Source organism: Alligator sinensis, unplaced genomic scaffold (assembly GCF_000455745.1).
Source record: "Alligator sinensis unplaced genomic scaffold, ASM45574v1 scaffold686_1, whole genome shotgun sequence".
Lineage (NCBI taxonomy): Eukaryota > Metazoa > Chordata > Crocodylia > Alligatoridae > Alligator > Alligator sinensis.
Genome location: NW_005842760.1, coordinates 165,537 through 185,769, shown reverse-complemented (window position 1 = coordinate 185,769; position 20,233 = coordinate 165,537). Strand labels below are relative to the sequence as shown.

At 42.8% G+C, this 20,233-nt stretch overlaps 1 protein-coding gene across 9 annotated transcripts in view; it reads right to left on the bottom strand.

The window, feature by feature from the left end:
- The window catches only part of CELF1 (CUGBP Elav-like family member 1), a 67,599-nt gene that overhangs the window by 12,238 nt on the left and 35,128 nt on the right, over positions 1–20,233 (bottom strand). For 2 of the 9 annotated variants that reach the window (XM_025216678.1, XM_025216675.1), the window contains exons 6-13: positions 19,558–19,692; positions 19,289–19,368; positions 16,714–16,875; positions 13,482–13,563; positions 10,524–10,652; positions 4,718–4,831; positions 4,313–4,498; positions 3,414–3,557 (exon numbers count right to left, since the gene is read on the bottom strand). In XM_025216678.1, the coding sequence (XP_025072463.1) occupies positions 3,414–3,557; positions 4,313–4,498; positions 4,718–4,831; positions 10,524–10,652; positions 13,482–13,563; positions 16,714–16,875; positions 19,289–19,368; positions 19,558–19,692 (1,032 nt within the window). The remainder of the gene's footprint in view (positions 1–3,413; positions 3,558–4,312; positions 4,499–4,717; positions 4,832–10,523; positions 10,653–13,481; positions 13,564–16,713; positions 16,876–19,288; positions 19,369–19,557; positions 19,693–20,233) is intronic. The other 7 variants (XM_006034643.2, XM_006034644.3, XM_025216676.1 and 4 more) reach the window with 7 other exon arrangements.

The following is a 20,233-nucleotide window of genomic DNA, read 5'->3' as shown; positions in this document are numbered from 1 at the left end:
AAGCACATGCCCCCCACCCCAGCCTGCTTCTGGGGGGTGCACAGTGGCAGGGAGCTGTCCCCCACTTTCTCCCCACCATGATGAGCTGCCCATGGCTCAGTCCCACTCCTTGCCCCGGGGTTAAGGCCCCAGGCACCGCCCTGGCTGAGCAGTGCCCCAGCCCCAGCTCCACTCCCTCCCTCACCATGGGGACCTTGATCTGCATCCTCCCCCTCCACACCCCTTCCCTCCCAGAGATTTACCTGCAGCGAGCTGCTCTCTACACTGTCTGGCTCTATTCTCAGTCATGTGCACATGCACGGGCATGCACATGCACATGGCTCCCCTTGCACCCTGATCCCAGCAGCCCCTTGCAGGCTGGAACACTGCCAACCTCCAAGAAGAAACCTGCTATTTCCCAATCCCTGCAGGATACTGCAAATCCAGGACAATTGCTGTCCCAGAGTCATGCAGCCCAGGACCCGGACTTGACGTTCCCATTCTGGGACTGTCCTGCCCAATTAGGGACGGGTGATCACCCAAATTCAAATCAGTGGGTTCAGATCATATGCATCCAAGACGGTTAAAGTTCAGGGGTTAAAGTCTCAGGGTTTTGTTTTTTTCTTGAAGATTAAGATTGCTTTGTTTTCCATTTTCTCCCCGGTTATCTGTAACACTTGAAAAAATAATTCAGTAGCTTGGTAATTTTGGGGGGCTAATTCCCTTCACAGAAATTTAGGGTTGGAAGCGACCTCGTGAGATCATCGGGTTCAGCCTGCTTCCAGCCCTAAATTTCTGAGAGTCTGGTAATTTTGGGGGGCTAATTCTTTTAACAAACTACTGAATTATTTTTTCAAGTGTTACAGATAATGGGAGAAAATTAAAAACAAACAATTTTAATCTTCAAGAAAAAGAAAAAAAACACCCTGAAATTTAACTGGCAAATTCCTTCTTGCATTTAATTTCTATCCCTAGTAAACTCTTAAAGAGTAAAGTCTTAAGAGAAAAATATTGCTAAATCTTAAGACAAAAATAGTACCGTAAGTAATAAAAACAGCATTGTGGATTTCAAAACAGGATTGTGGATTCTTGCTGAATGAATTTGTTTGGTTCTTTCAGAAGGATTATAAAAAATTAGTTGATGACAGAAATGCAGTTTCTGATATTTCTAAAATACATTAATTTATACAAAATGAGTTAAAGTAACTTGAACAATGACATGCACTGAAAACTAGATGATGGACCAAAACCAGTGAAGTACTGAGTTGGGGGTGATATTTAACAAAGTGTCAAAAGCTGTTATTTATGGAGTTACTAAACATTCTTGCTGATGATTTGGAGGAGAGTGGAAACTGTATATTATGCTAGTGGGAGCAAATATAAATACTAGTGAAAACAAAGGAAGATTCAAAAGTATCATAGGGATGACAAACAAAAACAACAAAATGAGAAGCCAAGTTTCACAAGTCTGCAAAGCAGAATGATAAATGAAGCTTGGAATTTTACACTGCAGTCATCATATCACAATACAGGAAAAGGATGCTCCTAACTCTCTGCCTCTGAAACAACTGGGTCCTTTGTAACCAGAAAAAAGTACTAACAAACTGGCAAAGTCCAGAGGACTAGAAGCAACAGCTTCTGAGGAAAAAACAATCATATGATTAGATGCAAAAAGCAAAATTAGCACAATGCTATGGTTGCAGAATTAAAATAATCCAGTGATTCTCAACCAGGATGTTGCAAAATTCTTTTAGGGGTGCCACACAGTATTAGCACTGTTAGGTGTCCAAACACCTACACGATTCACAAGATAAGCCCAGAGATTTCAAACGGGAATCCTCAGTATCAAAAACATTTTGATCTGTTGTGATCTTTCTGAGTTTTCTGCAACAAAAGAATTGCTCTATTATTTTGCTATAGTCAAAAAACCAAGTGTGAGCTAAGAGCTTGTACTTTGAGGGAGGCTTTGCATTTGACAGTGCTGGGAAAGACCAAAATTGATTCCAACTGACTTCCTGCCTTTTGGGCAGGGGGCTTGACCTGATGATCTCACGAGGTCCCTTCCAGCCCTAATGTCTATGAAATCTATGAAATAACTATAAATTCAGAGATAAAAATTAAGGGTCCAGCAACAATTTATTTGGCCACACTATACATCCCATGTGTTTATGAAATATATTTAATGGAAATGATTTATTAAGCTTTACATATTTAATCAAAAACATGAGAATAGAATATATTAGCATGTGCAACGTGGTGGTATTTGGTGGTGAAATCTTAATTTAGGTGTTTCCTGACATTGTTATTTTAACATTGCAAGTGCAATGGCACATAAGTGTAGTTTGTTGTGGGTTTTTAAAAAAATGGAATAAGCTTAACTGTATTGCTTAATAAGTGTTATACTTCCTACAATAGAATTTAGGCTTTAAAATTCACCGTGGGCAATACCTAAACATGAAGTTAAGCATGCTCAATGGCATCAAAGAGAATGCTTTCTGTTAAATCTAACAAGATGGAAGGTCCCAGAGAAAGCTCCTTCCTACACTTCAAATTTCAACCATTTTTCTTGCAGCTCTTGTCAAAACCAGAATTTCCCAGAAAACCATTTTCTGCCAACCTTCTAAAATAGGTAAAGCAGCTCTACTTCAATTACAAAAGGCCTAAGGAATTAAAAAATCCACTTCAGACACTGAAATATTGAAAATGCCATTGTAAGAGATCATATTTCAGAACAGTGTGTTTGATAAGACAACTGGAGATTATACCAGATCCTTAATAAGAGACATAAGCAGCATCCACAATAACTTAGCTAAGCAATAATTAACGATGGAGGTAGTATCATGACTACAGTCGGCAAAGTTTTCATGGTGTAAACACCACCAATAATGAATTATTTGGGACAACGCAGAGATATGAAATTAAGAAAAGCAAGAATTCAAGAGGAGTATCAGGAAAACTTTCCAGACCATGACCTGTGTCAGGGCATGGAATTAGGGAAAACCTATTGGTTTGGTCAAAACTGAACTGGACTAAGCACTGGAGAACAAAATACTAAGAGCAATCAGTCACTGGTTTCAGGAGGATCAACTCTGGCTAGCCTAACATGTAAAGGAAGCATAGAAGGTAATAGGGTGGACACTCATAAGTTGTACAGACTCTAGATTAATTTAGTATTGATATTTCAGGCTACTGAGCACCTTAAGGGTCAGTTAAGGAAGGCCCTGACAATTGACCAATGACAGCCAAAGAGCAAAGAAAAAGTCTCCATCTTATTGATCATCCCACCTAGCTGTCCCTATACTCCCTCAAAAAGAACCTTCCTCCCAACTTATTTTCTCCCAAAGAGTGACTGTAATGTATTTTCTCATTGCCAATAGACTTGGGTCTTTCCATGCTGCACTCCCATCTAGAATTAATGATGGGACTCAACATACCAAAACACTTGCTTAGATTGGTCTGCTTGTCAATGAAAACCTTGGCAGAGATGACATTTCCAAATGGCATGAACATCTGGAGCAGGTCCTGGTCCCCAAATTCCTGGGGGAGATGGTAGATGAACAGATTGGCTCCCTCTGGACCTTCAAGCATTCGAAGAGAAACACAAGTTCAGAGAAAGCATAGGAAATGCAGGATTCCTTTTATATCAAAGACCAATATCCATTTGATCCAATTAAATCTGCTCTGCTTCCCAAAGAAAACCTTCCCATTAAGAAACTGCACCTATATGATTCCTAAATAAGCTATGAAAGTCCCTCAGATAAGCTTAAATGCAGCGTGCTCACTAAAACAAAACAGGCACCTGCACCAAGTGTGCAGCAGAAGGAAACAAAAAAAATCTAGATAGTAAGGCAAAAGTGGCCTGATACTCTGTATGTGGGTCTCTCCCCAAACACTAAGCTCTTATCCCTTGCCTCTAAGTCAACCCAACTCATTCAATCTACTGCTCACAACCAATTCTTATACTCCTCATTTTTTCACATAACTTTCACTCTACAAGCTAAATAAACTCTGTATCTACGGGGTAAGAACACAAGTGACAGGGACTAGTTAAGGGTGGTAATCAAAGAAATGCAAGTAGTGAAAGGGAATTAAAAAGGAAAAAATACCCTTCTTGACTACAAGGTGCACTAAGGCAGGAGAATCGGCTCCCCACATAAAAGAGCTGAAGCACCATTACACAAACTTGGAGATTAAAACTGGACAAATTCCCAGACAAATTCATTTAGGATGCTAAATGATGCTATTTCAAGAAGCTGTGCACGCGATATGTGCACAAAGCTCAAGGCTTCTCTCTCAAAATCTCCATTCCCATTCTATGCAGTTTCCTGCCTACCTTCTTTTTGACTTCCCGCTGCACCAATACTCTGCTGCGTTAACAGACTCTGGTTATAGAGTGTAGGCAAAGCAGCGGCCGCATACTGCTGGATCCCAGAGTAGGCTTGAGTGAGGGCCTCCATTGTGCTACCTGTGCCATTTGAAAGGCTACCACTGCCGAGTCCACCATTTAAGGCTGCCATCCCTATATATATATATATATAAGAAAGGAAAATGAGTTTTTAATTAAAGTGATGTTTCTAAAGGTTCTATCAGGCAACCTTTAATTACACTTCACTATTGTCAGCAGTAAGCAACAGAGTACAAGCAAGAATAAACAGAATGGCTTATTTAAGAAGCAGCAGCACAACTCCAAAAAAATGACCAACTATTTTCCCCTCTTCCCACTCTATTTAGAGCTTACCTGCTAAAGAGCTAACATTGAGGCCTGCTGTAGCCCCTGCCAGTGTCTGCAGTGCTCCCAGAGAGGCCATCGGATTGACGGAGGAGCTGCTACTGGAACTAGGTGAGGAACCTGCTATTAAAATGAAGTAATAAATACCAGATAACAGTTTCTTCTCTTGCTAGTTCAAATACCTCACTAAATTGCTTTCACCATAATGCTTACAAGAAAATAGTCAACTAATAATGATGACAGCAGGGCAACCAAATATAGTTTACATTACAAAACTAGAACTAAATAATCTATAATAACGACACACTAGGTATATGTTATATTCTTCCCCTCCATCTCTTGGCTGTTTTTGTCTTTTCAAGTTGTTTAGAGGAGGGGACTCTCCTACAAATATGCAGAAAGCCCAGCACAAAACTGGTTGCTACAGTAATGTAAAATAATTTACTGTAAGATATCCAAGACAAGCTTGAATGCAACCAGTACGCAGTTACTAGTTAGGATCTCCACCCCAAAATAAGATCAGGAGGATTGCTTGTTTCTCATTAAATGTGGAATAAGATGAGCACTCAGAATGTATTGTCATCTATCTTTGAAATATCATACCCAAAACAAGAAAGGGATCCGAGACAGATGGTGAAAAGATTACAGAAGGCTCCAGTAAGGCCAAGGTTTCGCCTTACTGACAGATCAGGGCCGTGAATGTCTAGCATCTATTCTGGCAACTGAAATAATTTTCCACTATGGAATTCCTATTACAGTGGCTGAGGCTGTGGCCAGGGCCAAAAACAAGGCAGGGAACACATCTGAAACAAACCACACCCTCTGTAATACCCTACATCACCAGCTTCCCCATCCTTATTATTCTACAAGGAAAGAGTCAAAAAGATTATTTATGAACTAGACAGGGCTCCTGACACTGTCACAGCCCATAAGCCAAGATCAGTTCAATAACAGGCAGAAATAAGTCTTGGGAAACTGGATAGGACCTCTGATAGAAAGCAGCTTGTTGGGTCTATACTTCCTGAAATGAGTGTTATTTCTAAGAAAACAGTCAAACTGTAGGTCATCTATACAGATCTCGCCATTGATAAGAAAGAAGAATTTGTATCTCTCCACTTTCATCCCCTTGTATGCATACCAGCCCAGCCACTGGCTTCTTTACTTTTCATTCCATCCAGTAAGAGCACACACCAACTGCTGAAACTTCCTTTGCCTGACGAAGGGTTTTTGAACCCGAAAGCTTGCTTAATAATTATTTTCCAGCTATTTGGGTTGATCTAATAAAAGATATCAGATTCACCCAAGGAACCTTGTCTTCTCTGTTACTATGACGGTCTCTCTCTGGAGGTGACAGATCAACATTTGCAAACACAGGGCAACAGGCATCAGCGAGCAAGAGGAACATAGACATTCTGGGACTTTCACAGGGTGCAGACACATGATACGATTGATTATTGTGTGGAAAACTGACTTAATTATGTTAAAGATGGAATTAACATGATGCACAACCTTATGGTACAGGATAAAGCAACCCATTGAAAAACATGTAGTAATTTACTGTGTCTGAAAGTTACTATGTAGAACTGCCATGTGTTTGCTTCCCCAGTCCATTTAATCCTGTGATGATCTTTGCTCAATGCAAACCAGCTTCTATGCCACCTAGTGGCCAAGTGCTATAACAGCACTTACTGCAAGCAGCCAGTCTGGGAAAACTCATACATCTGTTCAAAATAAAGTCCAGGATAAAATCACATCTGTAGAAACCAGGCTGCATATTCCCACCCTCTGTTAGTTGTCTATACTTCTACAGGACATCATCCTACATTATCTTTATGGTTTTTATCCCCTATACGTGGTGAAGGTCTTTAAATTTTTAAAGATTTTTCATAAGAATTGTTACTCTTTTTCAACCAGCTACGTACATATTACACATTAATCATAAAAATCATAGTGGAAATTACAGAAGGACCTCCAGAGGTCATCTAGTTTAAACCCCTGCCTGAGGCAGGATCATCTCTATTTGAACCATCCTATACAATCCATAATATAAACTCTTCGTAAAAGTTCATCCATCATTTCACCTGTCATCTGAACCCCTTCCTCCAGTAGATTATGGCAGCTTGCTACACAACACAATGGAGCATAAAGCTCATAGCAGTTTAGGGCAGAAAAACAAAGACTTCTGTAGCAAATAAAAAAAATATGGGAGTATAAGATGTCAGAATTTCATAACCGTGCTTTAATGGTGCCCATGTTACTTTGGGTAAACAGCCTACTTTTTAAAAAGTTCTACAGAACATTTAGGCTGCATGCAGACATGGGAAAAAACCCCCACATAGTTTATTTCAAACTTGATGTGCTCCCCCGCTGAGCCCAACACACCCAGAAAAGGGAGTACATTAGTTCAACCTGACTCTGCAGTGTCTGTATAGATCAGGCGCTGTATAGATGGGGCTTTTTTGGCACTTTTATCTAACAGCGGATTGAATCAGCTGCTGCTGCTGCTTCCATTAAAGTGCTTATTTTTCCACATCTGCAAGCAGCCCCAGCGACTAGGAAGGACCTCAGTTATATATCCCAACTGAAAGACAGCACACTCAATAGCAGCATTTGTTCCATATAGCTAAACTGGGCCACTGTTTCCCAAACGAATAGGGAAACTGAATCAACTAAGACAGCATAATTATTTAGACAGTAACAGACAGCTTCCTACTATATAATATAGAAGAAGTTATGGTCTTTTTCACAAGCTGGAAAACACCACAGTGCAAACAACTGGCCCAGACTTTACTATATTTACCCGAACCCAAGATGATGTCAAATTCAGGATAATCCCACCAATAATTAGATTCTACACATGGAAAACTATAAATTTAATTTGCTAATGTAATTAGTGAAAGGTCATCTTAAATTTACCCTCTGACTGGCACAGAAAGAAGTGGTGGGAGGTGAGGGGCCAGACTCTTACCCCTTGCCCTCTGCTGTCTGCCCTGTTCTCCCCATGCCTATTCCTGACCCCTGCTGCCTGTCCTGTCATCATCCACCCCCACCGAGTGCCTCACCCCACTCTGTGCCTGCACCCCCATGTCTACTCCCCCACCCCATATCTTCTACTACCCTGGCTCCAGGGTAGTCAGTAGCAGCTCCAGCCCTGACGCTAGACAGAAGCAGTGGAGGTAGCTCTAGGCTTGGCTGGGTCAGGGCTGAAGCCAGAGCAGAAGGTAAAACTGGCTTTGTGAAGGAGAGGGGAGGAAGCAGAGGTGGAGGGTAAACAGTGCATTCTCCCCTGTACTCCCTGCAAGCTGCACAGGCAGGTCTCCCCACCTCTCCCCCAAGACACAAGCCACCCTGGCCTGGGGCAGGCAGCAGCTCAGATTCAGCTTTGGCTCCAAGCCCAAAGTCAAAGCTACAGCTGAGCAGCTGCCTGCCCCAGGCTGGTACTCAAACCTAAAAAGAGCCCCTGCCCTCACCCCCACCCCCTCACATGGTGTTTGTGGAAAAAAGCCTTGTTTTGGATCCAAGTAAATATGGTATTTTAAAACATGATTTGCTCCCACAGTAGTTTACTACCAAAAGACTTTTTGGAAGAATCTATTAGAAGATAAGTTTTGAACAGAGAGGTGTCAAAAGGAAGACTATTTTAATAATAATAATAATAAGTAGGAGCATGAAAAAAAGGATAAAGTCAAGGATGGAGAGGGAAGTAGAAAGGAGGGAAGGGAATGGATCCCTTAACCAGGCAAGAAAATTACATTTTAAATTTTAAAGCAATTCAATTATAAATCAATGCAAACACCTATGCAAAGGCTCTTGTTTCGATATAGCTGAGTCAATCAGAAACTTAAATGTTTAAGTGAAACCAAAAATATGCCTACCTAGAGCTTTGTAGTGGTTTTACTAGGTTGATTTATAAATAGATTTAAAAACAACCAACAATGCTTTCTCTCACAGGAAAGGCTAGAGCAGGGGTGGGCAATTATTTAGGCTGGAGGGCCACCTAGGGAGTTTTGGTGAGCTGTTATGGGCTAGGTCATTATCACCCCCTCCCTCCCACTGCCTGCTCACCAAAACTCCCTAAGTGGCTCTGTCACAGGGCCCAACTCCACACTATCACTGACTGGGGATCCCAGCTCCAGGCCTAGGGTCTCACCGGCCCAGGGCTCCCACAGGCATGGCATGCTTGGCCAGGCAGATGGGATGGGGCTGCAGGTAGGATGGGGCTATGACAATGCAGGGCTGGGGCAGAGATGACATCTGCTCCAGGCATGCTGTTGCCCAAGGAGCCAGCACCCATTGAATTCAACACAAGTGACCTTCTCAGAGACTTTTAAATTGACAAATGTACTTGGGGGAAAAAAAAGACATGAAATTACTGAAAGATCATTAAACCAATAGTGTAGAGGCTCTGTAATTAATGGTTAGGAGATATACCATGATACTGCTTATTTTTTACAATGATGATTTAAAAAAATGTAAATATGAATAACATAGCCCCCTAAAAGAAAGGACTAGAACTGGGCCAAATTGTCTGTGTTGTTCTCTAGAATCTTAACTTTAATTTCTTTTTTAAATTAAAGAAAGTCTCTAGGCTTTGTAGCTTTGCAGAAATGACTGAAAATATAAACCAAGTCTAATCGATAAAATAGTATGTGAATCTGCAGACGGCATCAAACAATATCTAGCAGAAGCATAAACTTCTCAAACATCTTTATCTCAGATACCCAGTTATAATTATTCTAAATGGTGATACTTGCCTATCTCACTGTTATTAAAGTCTGTAGGAAAGAATGAGGAAAATCATAGATTCATACAATGTACTGTAAACAGCGTCTTATTTTGGCATGAGGAACAGCTAATACTTTAAAGAGAATCAACACTTTTTCCTTCCAGTCCGACCTATGGAGCTAAATGGCTAGAGGGAAGGACTAGACCTCTAAGATGCATCACTGCCTCATGAAATCCTGCAGAAGTCACCAGGATATCCAACAAGTTTTACCGAGGGAGAAGCCAATCCCTCAGAGACCACCATGGCATCCAGACCAGCTCTACAACCAGCCATCCCCTAATCTCTTCCGAGCTATGGAGACCAAATATGTTCACAGGAAAGATGCAGGGCCAACAAAGAAACACCTCCAATGGCAGGTGCAGCTCCTCCCTCTTCCAAGACTGTGTGCAACATCCAGGGACACCTCTTCCATTCCCACTGCTGTGGGTTCACCAGTGAGTAAGAGAAACCAAATAAACTCAGCTGTCCATCCAACTGACAGAGAGGATAAATGACAAATCTTATCAGTTACACCCGGGTCATATTTTTCCCCACAGCTATAACGACTAGAAGTGTTTATTAAATTAAAGGTTAGATTCTGATATTCTCATATATCCTTACAGATCTTGGATTTTTTTTTCTTCTCCCTGCTTTGTACAGGCCAAAAACCACAGCATCCGTCAACAATGCTAGTTAAGTAGTGATTGACTGTGACCAGAAGGCACTAGCAATGACTGAAAGATGCTACCTGCCTTCCTGTCTCATGGCAAACTGAAAAAGTCCTTTTTACTCAGGATTAACCTGAGCTACCAGGAGGAAATAACTCCTTCAGATTAAACCATTTGCTGGTGTATGTATACCTGGAAAGAATAAAACTAAAGAACCTGATGAGACAGGCAAATAAAGAAAACAATCCTGCTGGTTAGGACTGCCCACTCAAAAACAGACAGTGCATCAACTACAGACCAAGACAAGGGGAACCTGCTTTAAAAGGACTCTCAAATCAAGCCATGAAATCATAGTTCATTATGCCACAATGGGCTACCTTACCTGAACTGGTGAGCACACTTAGGGGACTGCTGGAAGAAGTAAGTGCAGCGGTGCCACTTGGTGTGTTCTGAGCTGCGCTGGCTGCAGCTGCTAGTGCAGCCAGGTTCTGTAACTGCATCGCGTTCAACCCTGCAACACAGTAAGCAATGCACAGGATTTCTGCTGTGGTATCACTGTTCATTTGGGCATGCTGGACCCAGAAGCCTCTCCAACTCCACAAGGGGAATAGAAACAACTAGGGGAGGCTCAAAAGGAAACTGCTAGCAAATCTTAATTTTTTCCTTACTATAATCCTTCCTTACAACAGAAAAATAAGTTTAGGACTCTCAATCAACTAGCTTCAAAGAAAGGAAAGACAGTAACTATCCCCAGGTTCAGTTTCTATGAGCAGTGGAAGCTTTCAAGTCATTTTAAGTCAAGCCTGATGAAGGGACTTTGATCCCGAAAGCCTGCAGAAAAGGACAATTTTCTTGCAATTTTCCAGTTGGTCTAATAAAAGGTATCATTTTGGAACCAAGAGTTCTAGTTTTTTTGTATGTCTTCTTGTCTCAGACCAACATGGTTACCAAGTACACCCCTTCAAGTCATTAATGCTTTTTCCACAAAATAGCTAGAACAGTAGCTAGAGCCAAGGGCCTTCAAATTCGTCTGTACCCAAGCGGAGCTGGCCTGCAGCACAAGGCCCAGTGGCCCTCCTCAAGGGAACAGCAGCAGTCAAGGAAGTCTTCAGAACTACTCACTCACTATTAGCAATCAGATCTCTCATACGCTCTTGTCACTGGTTGCCCTTCGTTTCATACTTTTCTTACTACAATTCTTCAGCTCCTTTCCTGAGCTTTTTCTTCCTATTTTACTTCTCATCCACCCACGTTAGTTACATTACTTTCTCCTACCTTTATTTACTATACTAATCCCCTTTTCTTTTCTTATTTCCCGCTGACCCATCACACAAAACTCAAGTTTAAAACTAAGCAAGGCTCCTGGTTTTAGCCAAGTCTTTGCTCGATGGGTCTAAGGCAGTTTCTTGAACATGTGTATAGTGTAGGCTATAACAGAGTTTATAGTGTGGGCTCCTGGAATACTCTACATCCCCCTTCTAACCTTTTTTCCCCCAAACCCACAACATCCTTGGGACAACAGCAGCAAATATTTTCAGACAGATACCCTGCTCACCTCATCTCTATCTGCTTCTAAATGGAAACAACAAGATGAATAATCAGCACCACATGATCAAAACGGTCATTGTGGCCTACCAGCATGTACTCAATAGGTCACAGTTGAGAACTTGATTCTAAATCAAGGTATTTTCTATCTTACTCTGTTTTCTTGTGTGGTTAATCAAAAGAGGATAAGTACTGCTGACAAGCGTAAGTAATTTGAAATAAATGTCTGCATATAGGCATGTCACACAACAGCAATGGACATGCTAGAAGCTATTTAAATAAAAATAACAAGATGATTCAGGTATATGGTTTACACACAAGACTTTTCCAACACTTCCTTTAGCCGCACTCTCCCAAGATCTCACTCCATCTGTTTTTAGAACACTTATTTCCTCTCCAGCTTTGGGGACACTTCACTGGAGGAAAGCCCTACACTGGTTTTAGGTTTCTAAATTCTGAGAAAAGGAAACAACATGGCATTAGTCCATCAGTATTTTGTGCTTCCATGGTAAAGCTTGCTACCAGAGTGCTTTATATCTAAGAGCAAGGAAGAAACCTGGAATGAATAGATTAGACTTGGTGCATCTCAAAAAGAAGTCAGTCTAAAGAGAAAGTTGATACTTTGTTTCATGTACAAGTCCCCAGTGACAAACACACACCACCATTTTCCATAAACTCATTCTTTTCTGCACTGTTACACCCGAGTGCATATACCCCCACAAATGAAGCTATTCAAGGTTAATCTACATTTAGAGCAGTGTTAGGTTGGTTTTTCCTCACAACACATGTAGTGTTTTGAATTACTATATAACATATGGAAGCAATTTCAAGTTATTTAATATATTTGTGCAATGCTGGAACTATGAATCTTTCACTTTCTGAACTGTGAGCTTAATGAAAGACCTATCAGCAGAAAGTTTCAGCTTGTTCCATTATGATGGCTAGCCTCCTAATCTACAGGACATGAGAGGGTGGGCAGAATTACTAAAATGTTTCATTATTTTTCTTCTTCCCTGAGGGCACTGGCTAATAAACCATTTTCAATTCATGATTTTTTTTATTATCTACAAACCTCTAAATGGTTGAGGGACCAGTTATATTTTAGAGACTTCTGCTCTTACATCCCCAATGCAACAGTTGGAATTAATGAAGATGGCCTGGCTTATAGTTTCCCAGTGGAGAAACCGGCTTATATATTTTGAGACAGAATAGAAGCAATCTCCCTTACCTGTAGCAGTATTGGCTCTGCAGAGTCACCAGAAAAGTGACTCAGAGATTCTGCACAAAGGGCCATTTTTAAGAGTCAGCTCTTTGACCAAAATGTTTTTCATACTTCTTAGGCTTTTACTTTCTTTAAGAAAAAACTGTTCCAAATAAAAGCCCTAAAGGATGCATGATCACTAAAATAAATGAATTAGTATTTATCTGAATACCTGGTTCTTCAGGCACATACCTGCCTATATGAAGATTTTAAGTGCCATGCCTCTATTACTCATAAAAAGCCAAATACTGAAAAGCATCCTAGGTAGTGGAGTCCTGATAGCACATTACAGTTTACCATAGGAATTAAGATTTACTAAGCTCTAGGAAGAACATCCTCCTATGCACATTTGCAACTGAAAGTTATCTGGAGACAGCTCCAGCTCTCTCTCCCCTATGCAGTAGTTGGTAACTCAGGATGTCACAAAAAAATTGTGAATAAGTCAGACAATTCTTTGCCTATTTCCCCTAGCAGAACACCACTATCTCTTCTTTATTCAGCAATGAACCTGCCCCTTCAGGTGTAAAAACTCACCTCCCATTGGGTGGAGGCTGCTCAATGTATTCAGGTTCCCAGATGAGGCAGCTGCTGTCTGCTGAAGGAGCTGCAAATAAAGCTAGACATTACACCAAAAAACAAAACAAGAGTGAGAGTGAGGGCTGGCTCCGTTTCTGGGAGAAATTGCACCACACCACAGCCAGAGCGCCGTCACAAAGGGGATTTTTCATTACCCATGCACCACACCAGAGCCAAAGCACCAGCATAAGGACAATTCCCCTCTCACACTACAGCTACAGTACCATCACAATATAAATAATTCCCCTTGCTCATGCTCCACACCACAGCAAAAGCATCAGCATGAGAAAATTTCTTCCCATGCAGGACAGCCAGATCACTGATACAAGATGAGTCCACATCACTCATGCAACATGACCAAAGCATTGGAATAGGGGGGGTGAGGTGTGTGTGTAGGGGCATGGAATCCCTGGTATGCACTACAATCAACAGTGCTAGTAGACAGGAAATCCTGACACTGCAGCTGGAATTGCCAGCAAAGGGCAACTACTAATCATACAAAGAAAGCACACCAAGGCCAGAGTACCAGCATGAGGGGAATTCCTTCCACATTCTTCAACTGAAACAAGAGCATGAATGTAAGAGGAATTCCCATCATGGGAATTCCCACCTGAGCCACAACCAGAGACATTTAGGAGGAATTCTTACTCCTTACTCCATAACTAGATGCTGCCACAAAGGGACACCTTCCACGGTGTCGCCATGGATGTAGTCTTTCTGGACTTCAGCAAGGCCTTTGACACTGTCTCTCACCCCATCCTCCTTAAAAAACTAGGCTACTGTTGCATCGATGCCTACACAGTCAGATGGACTGCTAATTGGCTGAAGGGTCGTACTCAGAGGGTGGTGGTGGACGGGTCATATTCGACCTGGGGGAAGTGGGCAGCAGAGTCCCCCAGGGCTCAGTCCTTGGGCCCGCGCTGTTCAATTTCTTTATCAGCGATTTGGACGATGGGGTGAAAAGCAACCTGTTCAAATTCGCTGATGATACCAAAATCTGGGGTGAGGTGGGCATGCTAGCAGGGAGGGAAAGACTGCAGAAAGACCTGGATAGGTTGCAAGGGTGGGCTGACAAAACAGGATGCGTTTCAATACGGACTAGTGCAGGGTGCTGCACTTGGGCAGTAGTAACCGGCAACACACTTATAAGACGGGAAACTCCCTTCTTGAGAGCACAGAGGCAGAAAGGGATCTTGGAGTCATCACTGACTCCAAGATGAACATGGGCCGACAATGCGAGGTCACGGTCAGCAGGGCTAACTGGACCCTATCGTGCATCCACTGGTGCATCACAAGTAGGGCCAAGAAGGTGATCCTCCTCCTCTGCGCGACACTGGTCAGGCCACAGCTGGAATACTGTGTCCAGTTCTGGGCGCCCCACTTCAAGAGGGATGTGGACAACATTGAGAGGGTCCAGAGGAGGGCCACCCGCATGATCCGGGGACAGCAGGACAGACCCTACAATGAGAGGCTGCGGGACCTGAACCTGTTCAGCCTTCACAAGAGAAGGCTGAGGGGGGACCTTGTGACCGTCTATAAACTCACTAGGAGGACCAGAAGGGTTTGGGGGAGACCTTGTTTCCCCCAGCGCCCCCTGGGATAACAAGAAATAACGGCCACAAGTTGTTGGAGAGTAGGTTTAGATTAGACATCTGTAGGAACTACTTCACAGTTAGGGCGGCTAGGATCTGGAACCAACTTCCAAGGGAAGTGGTGCTGGCTCCTACCCTGGGGGTCTTTAAGAAGCGGCTCGATGCCTACATGGCTGGGGTCACTTGAGCCCAGTTTCTCTCCTGCCCAGGCAGGGGGTTGGACTTGAAGATCAACAAGGTCCCTTCCGACCCTACTTCTATGATTCTATGAAAAATCCACACCAAAAGCACATGGGGAAATCCCACCCCCTTCTTATTATTGTTGGAATGAAGTTAAAAAGTCTTTCTTGAGTACCCCATATCATAACATCAACAGGGAGAATTTCCCACCCCCCCACGATGACCCATACAAGAGTCAGAGCAAAGTGATGTGTGAGAAATACCACACCTGGAAACCCAGGAAAGCCAAACAGCTGAGAGAACTGGTAACAAAAAATAATGTCTGATGAATAATTTAAGCTTGTGTCATCATTTATTATATGTATGTTTTGCCTTTTCTCGTATATCCTCTCTGACTGGCTATTGGGCTTCAAATTGTGAGCTGTATGGGACTGGAACTAGATCATCTTTTCTATACAATAGCACAATTATGGATGTTACTGGAAATAAATAATAAATATGCAAAATCGATGCTGAGGAAGGAAGAGTGGAAGATGAATATGAGAATTCTGATTTCACACAGACTTGAAAAGGAACTTGAAAATTACTGGATGAATATGAAGAGTACAAGAAAGAAGTTACTTAAGGGGAAAAATCTTCCCAGCAGATGCATGATTCCATCTAAGCTCCAGAGAGCAACAAGACAGATATTCAAAACAATTACTGAGTGTAGAACCCCAAGTCAAGAGCTGCACAGCAGCAGCAGCAAAAACGTATGCAGATGAAGGATGTGGATGTGTAGATAACAGTTTGAATGGGGTGGACTAAGAGCACCTAGATTCTGGAAACACTGCAGAGGGAAAAAAAATGGGACAGAAACCTAGATAGGGTTCTAGGGACCAGGTTATCTTCTCCGTAAAGGCAAGTTTAGGAATGCTCAAGAAACAACATACAAATTCTGGAAGAAAGTGCCTCACTATTTAACATCCTTCTGACTAAGTATGAAACAGCAGTCTCTGACGGGTGATCAGGACATGAGGTCCTGGAATTTGGGATTCAAAGGCTGCTGACAAGAAGAGAGAAACTAGTGTGGAAACTCTTATTCTCCCCTTCAGGTGACAGTTCCCTGGCATGTGGCCAACTACCAGATACTGCAACTCTGGAAAGCCATTCTTTACACAATAAAGAAAAAAGGTGGCAGTGGTTAGGACACTAGCCTAGAACATGACAGATGCTGGTGCAAGTCCATGCTCTGCCACAGATTTCCCATGTGACCCTGGGCAAGTTCCCCACCTCTTTGTGCCCCAGTTCCCCATCTATAAAATGGGAACTAATAGTACTTCCCTTCCTCATTGGGATGTTTTGAATAACAGAATATAAGGCAATCAGATACTATAAACAGCATAAGCATCTAGACCAAACCTATACACAAAACTCACTGCTAAGTACTGGGGTCCAAGTGTGTTCAGACTAGCCAGATTTCCCCATACGGAAGCAGCGCTGATCTGCTGCATCTGCTGTTGGAGCTGCTGAGCAATTCGTTTCTGCTCTTTGTCTTTCTGAGTGTCTGCAAATTTCACCACAATGGGAGAAGAGCAACCCTGCAAATAAAATTCACATGGTTACATCCTTACACATCACAGAAAACTTCAGCCACTACATAAATTCTGCATTAACTCCTCCACCAACTGGAGAAAAGTGTTCTTGCTCTGATATATACAGGTACCCTTCCTATTTTAAATGGTTAAAGTCTCAGTTGTTTTTATCTGTTATTTGCATTGTCTTTTGCTATTTGCTAATAAAATATTTTAAACAGATATTACAGATTAAGACCCCATCTACAGAGTTATTATACAATTATTTAGTTAGCTGCACAATTAAACTGAGACTAGCTACACATGCAAAGCACCAATCAGGCTATTAAAAGCTCCAACCAGCTATAAAGTTAGATCTCAAAAATGTGTACTAACTTTATAGCTGATTGCTGTCCAGCTTTAACTTGCACACAGCAGGGAATACCTCTGGCATCCCATGGTACATTGCTCCATCTCTAGTATAAACTTCTCAGAAAAAAAAACAGGAAAGAAAGAAACTCCTGCCCCAGCATAGTTCTGAGCCCTAGGTTCATTCCACCTACCAGTAGCACCCAGCAGGAGAAATACCACCCCCCCACAATGCAAGCACAGAGCAGATGAGCAGGGACACGCCTGCCAAACTAGAACATCCCAGGCAGCAGCAAGCACGGGGGAGTGGAGTCCTCCCACCCCCAACTTCCCCACACAAGCGCAGGGAGCCAAGGACACTGCCTGGAACAGCACAGCTTGGATCTCCTGGGAACAGCAAACACAGGGGAGAGTGGAGGGGAAATCCCCACCCCCGCACCTGATCTGCCTGGCAGCAGCAAGCTCGGAGGAAAATCCCCCTGCATTTTCCCCCAGGCATGTAGGGAGCTGGGGATGCCCTGCTGGACTGGAACAGAGCCCTGGTCTCCCGGGGCATTGGACGGGACTCCCCACCATGCTTGCTGTTTTCATGCAGACTGGGCTGCACTGTGGCCATGCAGGGGAGGGAATTTCCCCTCCCCCAGCTTGCTGCTGTCCAGGAGACCCAGGCTCTACTCCAGTCTGGCAAGGTGTCCCTGGCTCCATGCACAGGTGGGAGGAACTGGGGAGAGGATTTACCCTTCCCCCCTCCAGCTTGCTTCCAGTTGAAACCCTGGGGGAGGACTCCTTGACAGAGTCATCTAATTCTTTCAGTGGTGCTGCTGACCAGTGAGAGCTCACCCAGCTGTTCAACAGCAGCAGAATAAGCTGTTATTCCTTTTTCCCTCCTTCTGACAGCCCACCTAGCAGTGCACAAGGCATTATGTCTTCCCTGTAAAATGAAATAACATTTAGAGCCACCTTAAGACTCACTGTTGAAGAATCACTCACTCTAACTCCAGAGGGGATAGGGCAGTACAGCCATAGTGCTTTGTGTCATGAACCCCACTGTGGTCTGGGGTCATTAATTTTTTTGTTTGTTTCGCTGATATGACACACATGGTCCAACTGAAAAAAACATGTTATACTGTATCCATTTATGTTGCCGCTATCACTGTATGGATTATGTTATGCTGTCTGTATGTATCTTTATGCTTTTGGACACGGGTTAGTCAAGGAACTGAGGGATGCATGTTTAAGCAGAAAGCAGCAGGCAGAACTCCTAAATATCACCGTGTCACTAAAGCAAGAAGAACTGCCATTCCCAGACACAGGCAGAAGGAGACATTGAGAGGTTGGCTGGGAGGTATTTTAAGGGCTAGATGTGAGGTGGCAGGTCTTCAGATTATTCCCAGGCTTGAGAAGGGTCCCAGTCTCCAGCAGCCAGAACCAGCAGGAAGAACAATTTCTGGAGATAGTGGCAGGATTTTCAGGGTGGGGCTAGGTGGTAGCTAGTAGAGAGGGTAAGAAAATTAACTTGTCTTTTTGTTGCGTCTTCAAACTTATGGCCAGTTTTGCTTGTATATTTTTTTTTCTCCTACATAATAAAATCCCTTTGTTGTTTTGTCTCCTTACTGGTTGCCTATGGAAAGAGCGATCTCTTGCTAAGTGATATTCCAGAGTAGCCCATTCTATTGAAAGGTGGGCCTAAAAGTTTTTTCACAACTCAAAGATGAGCCACCTAGAGCTGGCAGATTCTCTTACTGCAGCTGTGTGGTCTGGTAGGGAAGTGGAGTCAAGGCTTGAGGGCTATGGTGTTATTCCAGGGTAAACCTTGTTTTTTTTTCTTTGAGACAAGCCATGAAACTGTGGGGAGAAACTCAGGGCTCTGGGGTTAGTATATGGATGCATTTTTAACAGTGTGGTAAGAATGGACAGAGCCAAAACAGCACAGTGCACTGTCTGCCTATCCCTCAAACTCACTGCAGTTACTTTATGGTGCAGCTGCCGCCACATCTCTAAACACCTGCAAGTGTGTATGTGTGGTATGTGCATGTGTGCATACACACAGGCACACGCACACTTATCCTACCTCCATAGTCTGTGCTTGGTGCATTGCTTTGATTGCTGTTTGTGCCATGGCTCTTGTTGTAAAAGTCACAAATGCACAACCTGGGGAAGGAACAGAAAGAAATTAACTCATCTATTAGGTTCTCCCCAGAAATCAAAGGTCAACAAAGAAAAAAGGCCACTGGGCAAAGGTGCCTTGCCAATGACAGAATGAGCCAAACTTTCAACAAGGGGTACAAGGGAAAAAGTCCTGAGGAGAATCCTGAACTGTCATGGATGTTTTGTGCTTACCTCGGCTCAAGCCATCTGGGCCTCTTAGTATCCTGCATTCTTCAATTTGCCCAAAGGATGAGAACATCACCCGAATGTCATTTTCATTGCACTTCTTAGATATCATTCCAATAAAGAGCTTCCTATCTTCTACTGCTAAGAAATTAAAGAATAAGATCATTACCAGTAAAGCAGCACCTGCAGCAAACAGGGACTCCCAGAGCTCTCGTGTCTTAGGAAGCCCTGTTCAACTTTACCCAGTTGTTCTAGTGTGTGAAATCACAGGCTGACAGAGAAAATGCACCTGCAGTAAAAGACAGTCAAGATTACAAGGCTCTGAGAATCAGCTCAGAGAGAGAGACTATTAAAGGTATCAGAAACTAGACTGTATGAATATGTATTGCTTCAACTAAATGAAAAATCTCTCCTTCAGCAGCTACTGCAGAACTGTTTCTTATGGTGTATTTTCCAAGGAGTCGGCCAGCCAGGCTCCACCCCTTCCTGACTGAGATTTTACTCATTTAAGAAGATGCAGCTGGGCCATTTCTCATGAATCTGAGAGGAGCCTACAAATATTTTGTTTTATAACACACTGCTATATAATATGATGAACACTTCTGTTCCCTAAATCTGATGACTGGGGAGCTGGTAAGGAACAAAGGACTGACCTTTTTTCCAGAAAGACAGCTTAGGGAAA